Consider the following 7,094-nt stretch of genomic DNA (forward strand, 5'->3'; position numbering starts at 1 on the left):
TTTACAGAGATGTGAGAGTCCGCTTGAAGCGGAGGTGGTGGCCTGCAATGAAGGTCTAGCATTAGCCTTGGAGTCGTGGAGAGTGACTGTTTGGAGGCAGTGTCCATGATCAACAGCAAGAGCACTAACAGGTCTGAGGTAGCAGCACTAATTGATGTTGCTAAGCATTTGTGTAATTCTGATAGAGAATGCCAGATCAAACACATTAGTAGAGATTTAAATGGTGTGAGTCACACCTTAGCTAAAATAGGTTGCAAAAATTAGTGTTCTATGGTCTGGTTCCGTCATGGACCAGACATTATTAGGCAGGCTTGTAATCATGATGTTACTCCTATGGAGTGATTAATAAATTTCTTTCCGCAAAAAGTACGTCATAATATTCTGGTCGAACCACAGCACGTTATGATTGATTGAACCAACATTGCAGCAAAACAAATTAGCATGTTCAACAGCACCAGTCATAGAGGAAGTAGTATATGCATTCAGTTTCACCAACCAGGTATGAAAAACAGTGAAATATTGTGGAATGACATAATTCAGTTCCAACAAAATTGATTTTTACGCATCACAGGTTCCTTCCAGTGGAACCAACAGAGCTTCTCTCACTCTACATAATTTAATCATCACCCGACATTTTCAAGAAATTCCAGCGATAGCACAAACAACACCAGCAGGAACGAAATATATCCACCATCTGTCACCTCCATCCTTCACAAGGGAGGCTGCCTCCTGCAGTTACTGCCACTGTGAGGCACCAAGCCAATCTTCTCGTCGACATACTGCGCAAACTTCACCCTTGGCCCCTGGGAGTTCAGAAGCAGGCCAGATTTCCATTAGATATCTAGCTGACTACAGCAAGTTATCACGGCCAAACATGGTGTACCTACTACTCACGGGAATTTTGCAGTGTGAGTTGAGTTCCACCAGCATCTGCCGCCGGCGGTCCCTGGCAACCTCCTCCACCCACGATGCCCTCTGGCAAGCCTCTTTGATCTGCTCCTGCAGTGATTTCAAGAAATCTGTCTTCAGCCACAAGATTTCTAAACATGCAGACAGCAGATATACTGCAGATGACACAAATGCTAACATTTTCAAACTGGATTTGCATCCGCTAAAATGAAGTTGACAGGTTAAAGAAATTAGAGTGAAATAGTGGACAGGTCAGGTTTCAACAAATCCAGATTGAGTTCAGTGGTAGAAACCAAATTCCTAAAAGAAGTACCAGTATGTGCTCACAACTTGCACACATAAACACAAGACAAGTGACAGTAATGATTCAGTTCAGGCATCTAAAATCTTCAATTGGAAGGAAAAGAAAGTAGAAGCAGACAGTGTGCAGGTCAGATTCCACTCTACAGTTCCAGTTCGGTGTTAAAGCTGGCTTTCTAACATGTTTCATTGGCTGCGCCATGCCAGGAGCTCTGGTTAATATAACAATCTCATATATGAAGACTGCAGTAGAAACACAGAATGAATGTGTAGGTGACAACCTGAATCCACTAGTGCTGTGTTTGATTCACTTACAGTTCACTTCCATATCAAATTTGAAGTGCTGGTCCTGATCTCCTATTTCAGTTAGGCACATAATAGCTAATGCAAAACAAGTAGCAAAGCAAAAAAGACAGTATTTCTCCTTTCCTTTATGAAAGAAAAATGCTAGTCTTGAACTTCATCATACTTACTTTGCCAGAAGGTTTTTCCGCCAGACTACGCAGGATCGCCACCTCCTCCAGTAGGTTCCCGATTACATCATCCGCCTCCTGCATCTGTTTCCTGGAGAACTCAAAAGCTCGATCAGCACGCAACCGGAACACGGAGCAGTCAAGACACATGCAGATGCCCTTGCACCCCCAGCTTGTGTGCCTCTTAAGTATCCCTTTCTTTGGAGAAAGCTTCTTCGGAGACAGGACTTGTTTCTTCAAGCAAGAGATGCCAGCGTGAGAAGGCTTGCAGATCATTCCCAGATCAAGCAATAGGCCATCCGGAGAAGCCATAGAATAATGTCTCTCTTGTGCACCATGTTGATCAGCTCCATCGTCCTCTGTTACTGACTTGGTAGGGCTACCCAAACCAATATCAGGACACCTAGACTCCGAGCTCTGGCATTGTTGTACTTTAGCAAGTTCAGCCTTGTCTTGTAACAACTTGGAGTCACCCTTGCCGGAAGTTAGTCCACTTGCCTCATCTCCGTCTGACTTTGTAATGTTTTCTTCTACTGCAATTCCTTCAACTTCAGCCGCATTGCTTTCCACAGGAAAATCTTCCAAGACAGCAACCTGGCAGTGTCTATCTGAAGATGACAATACTTCTGGTGTGACTTTCTGCGATTCAGCTATACAGTCCAAGACATCATCGCTCGCATCCAATGCCAATTGTTTCTCTTCTGGAACTCTCTGAAGCCTGGCCCTGTTTCCTTCCTGAGAGGAGATATCTGGTACAGCAAGACAAGAAGAAGCACACTATAAGAAAACTGAACTGCAAAAAAGTGTTGGCAGTGAGATCGAGGAGATTAGTAAGGTTTTTAATTCTTTTGAAATCTCCTACATTCCTAGGAATGCTAATTTGGCAGCGCATTATTGTGACAAGGAAGCATCACCATGTAACCCAGAATGTATGTGGATTGGCTGAGCCAACATCTGTAGAATTGGTGATGCAGCTAGAATGTAATCCTACATGATATTTAATAAAGCCTTTGTTTTCTCAAAAAAAGTATTGGAGACCATTTAACAGTGAAACAGAACACGAGAGCAGTGGACTCACCATTCTCCATGAGAAATGGCAGCATCCTCTTGTAGCTGAATGAGCTCGGATGAGGAACGAACCTTGACCTCGTGCAGCGAGCAAGACACTGAAACAAGCAGAAGCGCGAAATTATGTCATCGCTACACAAGCAATCCTATTAATCTTGCTTGATCTACAGATGCAAAGTAAGAAATGCGGTAGCAGGAACTCACAGGCTTGCTGCTTGCGAGATCACCAGGTACGACCTTGGTTTGCTCTTTGACACTGTCGCAGAGCTCCTTCATTTCCTGGTCTCCTCCAGGCTTGACAGCAAGCAGCTCTGCATAATCCATCTTAACAGACTTGTCATCTGATTTCAACGCCTCCTTTTCTTCTACTGTTGTTTCAGCTTCAGCTACATCTCTTTTTTCAGGAAAGTCTTCTGAAACAGTAAGCTGAGGTTGTCCAGTGGCCATGACAGCATTCCTGGCAGCAACCAGGTCTCCAACTGAAGCTAACACTTCTTGTGTGACTTCCTGAACCTCAGCTGCACTGCTGCCATCCAGAGAAACTTGCGGCACGGCGCACTGAATCTGTGCAGCAGAATTTCCATCTGCTGATGATGTCACTTCTACCACTCTGTTTACTTGAGCTCCGTCAAGTTCTTCAGGAGAGCCTTCTGATGCTATATGTTCCTCTTCTGACACTCTACGAACCTTAGCCCTATCTTCCCCCTGGGAAGAGATTTCTGATACGGAAAGCAGCGTCCTGTCAGAAAGCCGAACTCTAAAAGAGATGCTGCAAAATTACAATCAGCTGAACATGGTAGTCAACTCACCATTCTCCTTAAGAAATGGCAGCATCCTCTTGTAGCTAAATGAGCTCGCGTGATGGACAAACCTTGACCTTGTGCAGCGGGCAACACACTGAAAAGCAACATGATTTGATTACTATGCTATTCAGGAAACACTCAACCGTGCTTAATACAGTTACAGAAGCAGGTCCGGGCCGACAGGAGTGCGGCCCGTGCGGCCACACAGGGCCCAAAAAATTTTAGTTTATCCTTCTATAGGTTGTAATTCTGTGTATAAACACGAAAGCATTACAGCCCGAATGTTCTCACATCGCTACTGAAATTTGGAAGGCTAATAGGTTGCATGTTTGATTCCTGATAGCAAAGCAACTCGCGTGACACATATTTTTTCTGGGTTTTTTTGCTATTTTGATTGATGCCTATGATTCCAAAACTACACCGTGTACTTATTTTCCCCATTTTTTTGCTAATTGGATTGATGTCTATTGATTTCAAAACTGCACTGAAATATGTTAACTTTTGAGATCCAATTAAGTAAATAATCACTTCGACTTTAACTTATAAAGAGTGCAGTAAATTTGATATAGTGTTATTCTATTCGTCTCATGGGTATAATTCTAGTAATAGGCTTATCTATGTACATGCACTTATTGGAATAGATTTACATGCTATAAGCTTTTGAAATTCCGAAAGTGTTTTCTAGGAGTGCTGTAAATTTGATAGTGTTATTCTATTTGTCTCATGGGGATAGTTCTAATAATAGGCTTATCTATGTACATGCGCTTATTGGAATAGATTTACATGCTATAATCTTCTGAAATTCCGAAAGTGTTTTCTAGGAGTGCTGTAAATTTGATATACTGTTATTCTATTTGTCTCATGGGGATAGTTCTAATAATAGGCTTATCTATGTACATGCACTTATTGGAATAGATTAACATGCTATAATCTTTTGAAATTATGAAAGTGTTTTTCTAGGAGTGCGGTAAATTTGATATAGTGTTATTCTATTCGTCTCATGGGGATAGTTCTAATAATAGGCAATCTATAGCCATTGAAACTAGTTTTTTCTTGTTTAAAAGTCCTTCTAAGACAAATAAGTTTCGCACAGTTAAAACACTTTCGGAAAACACTTAAAAATGGGCCCCTGAATCACTATAATTGTTCAATAATCCTATTTCCTAGTGAGACAGGGGGGCATTTATAGTTTTGCACAGGGCCTCGGATTTTGTCAGCCCAGCCCGGGCCGGCCCTGCAGAGAAGCACATATTATTGACGCCGTTACACTTACACGGTACAAGCGCAGCCTATCATGCTTAATCTACAGACCCAAAAGGAGAGGCAGTACCAATACACTCACCGGCTTGCTGCTGGCGAGATGAGCAGAGACGACCTTGGGTTCTTCATTGACACTATCACAGCAAGCCTGCATCTCCCGGTCTACTGCACCCTCCACAGCAAGCGGCTCCACGGAATCCACTACAGGAGCAGCTCCAACTTGGCTCCCACTCCCGTCCTCAGCTTCGTCGGCCAGCCCAGTGTCAGATCCGCCGAGCTCATTGTTTGCTGAGTCGGAGACCTTGGGTTCTGAAGGCGTGTCCGAGATGTCTGAACCTGTCGACCACGTCAGTCAGTCCACAGAGCGAAGAGATATTCGGGAGTAGGGGAGGAGGAGGAGGAGGAGGAGGAGGAGGGAGGGTGGTACCGTTCTTTGCCGCCATCTGGTTCAGGAACGGCAGGAGGCGCCGGTAGCCGAAGGAGGCCGGGTTGCGCACTAGCTTGGATCGCGGCAGCACCTGGAGATCCGTTCAGAAAGGAGGTCAGATAGGGAAATCGAGAATAGATTTTGACAGATGCGCGAGGTATGAACGAAGGCCGAAGGGGGTGAGTAAATGAGACTAACCGGCTTCCTCTCGCGGTCTTGGGCTGCCGCCGCGGTGGGCTCCGGCGGGGTGGACTGGGCCACCTGGATCTCGACGACGGCGGGCACGGGCTTGGCGGCGGCGGGGGGGTCGGGGGAGGCGTCGGGAGGCGGCGCGGAGGCCGGGGGCACCACGCGGCGGATGCGGAGGTCCTTAACGGGGGCGTTGGCAGAGGCGCCGCCGTTGCTTGCATCGAAGAGGTGGTGCAGGAGCTTGGCGTGGCGGCGGGAGGTGACGCCACCGACGACCGGCGCGGCGGGGATCTTCTGGGTCGGCATGGCGGCGGTGGCAGCTGCGCGTCGGGAGCTGGCTTGGTGGATTTGGGAGAAGGGGAGGGGAACTGTGGGGAGAAAAGGAGGGGATTTGGCGGGGAACCGGGCCAGTTTCGCGCCAAAACGGGTTGGAGGCGGGGAGCCTTGTGTTTTTTCTTTCTTTTCTTCACCGGGAACTCTTTTTTTTTAGTGTAAACGCCTTTAAAAAAATTTTGCTTCGCCGCGAAAATCTATTCACACACACCTTGCTAATCTGGCTGCCTTAGAGCATCTCCAGTCGCGTCCCCCAAATGAGGTTTGGGAGACCGCGGACAAGAAATGGAGCAAAAAGCTGTCCAGTCGCGTCCCCCAAAGCTAATTAGCGCCCCATTTTGTGTCCGGCGTCCCCGGTAGAGACTCTATCCTAGTCCCCACATGCTAGTCTCTTTCCCCACACTTTCTCTCACCTACTTTTCCCACATGGGGTGGTCCCCTCTATTCAAATGCATGCATCCGGACGCTATTTGAGGGACGCGGCTGGGAAGGGCCTCTTTTTTGTGCAGATTTTTGGTCTCTTTTTGTCCGGCGCGGTCCCAGACGTGCCCCAAATCATTTATGCCGGACGCTTTTTGAGGGACGCGACTGGAGATGCTCTTAGAGCATCACTAGCAGCAGAACACAGCCCTCAAAAAAATTGAAGGCTCAACCCTCATTTTTCATCCCAACGTGTACAAATCCACGTTGAGAGGCAAAATACCCAGGCCCATTCATCTGGTCAACGACGCGTCGCGGGAGGAAAAAATCCCTCAACAGCTCGAGCCTCCTCCTTCCCCCTCGTCGCCGCCGCCCCGATTCCGCCTGCGCCCGGCCGTCCCCGCCCAATCCAACCTCGCCCCGCCACCCCGCCTACCCCCGCCGCCCCGCCTTCGCCTGCGCCTGACCCGAATCGGTAGCCGCCCGACCCGGATCGGCCGCCGCACCTCGCCGCCCCGCCTCCGCTGCGCCGGCCGCGCTCGTCCACCGGCGGTCGAGATGCCGCCGCGCCGCGCTCGTCCACCGACTACCAAGGCGTGCGGCTCCGCCCCTCCGACCGGTGGGCCGCCGAGATCACGCGCGACGGCCAGCGCTTTTGGCTCGAGAGCCGGGACTTTCGAGTCGGCGGACCTCGTCGCCCCCGCATACGACGTCATGGTCTGGCGTTTCGACAGCGCCGCCGGGCCGCTCAACTTCTTCGACGTCGATGGCCTCACGGCGACGGAGTTCGTGGCGCCAGTGTTCAACGTCATTACCCGCGCCGAGGAGTGCACCATCCGTTGGGAATATATGCGGATGTCCATCCGCAACCACGATGAGGCGGAGATGGCCGCCTTCCATGCGGCACATTTG

The 7,094-nt window shown here is 48.5% G+C and overlaps 1 protein-coding gene across 1 annotated transcript; it reads right to left on the reverse strand.

The window, feature by feature from the left end:
- Positions 1-461: 461 nt before the first annotated feature.
- On the reverse strand, positions 462-5,825 carry LOC127340583 (uncharacterized). Its single transcript, XM_051366321.2, has 9 exons — positions 5,439-5,825; positions 5,241-5,331; positions 4,896-5,149; positions 3,560-3,647; positions 2,955-3,469; positions 2,761-2,848; positions 1,683-2,431; positions 895-999; positions 462-803 (listed from the first exon to the last, which is right to left on the reverse strand). The coding sequence occupies exons 1-9, from the start codon at positions 5,733-5,735 to the stop codon at positions 711-713; spliced, it is 2,280 nt and encodes a 759-aa protein (XP_051222281.1). The 5' UTR covers positions 5,736-5,825; the 3' UTR covers positions 462-710.
- Between the last annotated feature and the right edge of the window lie 1,269 nt (positions 5,826-7,094).

Source organism: Lolium perenne, chromosome 3 (genome assembly GCF_019359855.2).
Source record: "Lolium perenne isolate Kyuss_39 chromosome 3, Kyuss_2.0, whole genome shotgun sequence".
Classification (NCBI taxonomy): Eukaryota; Viridiplantae; Streptophyta; class Magnoliopsida; order Poales; family Poaceae; genus Lolium; species Lolium perenne.

What these genes read in the sequence shown, in the direction of transcription:
- LOC127340583 (XM_051366321.2), bottom strand. Translation starts at nt 5,735, where the DNA reads ATGCCGACCCAGAAGATCCCCGCCGCGCCGGTCGTCGGTGGCGTCACC. An exon ending in GCCATTTCTTAAGGAGAATG is followed by an intron (nt 3,470 to 3,559) that starts GTGAGTTGACTA and finishes TTTCCGTATCAG; the next exon opens with AAATCTCTTCCCAGGGGGAA. An exon ending in GCCATTTCTCATGGAGAATG is followed by an intron (nt 2,432 to 2,760) that starts GTGAGTCCACTG and finishes TTGCTGTACCAG; the next exon opens with ATATCTCCTCTCAGGAAGGA.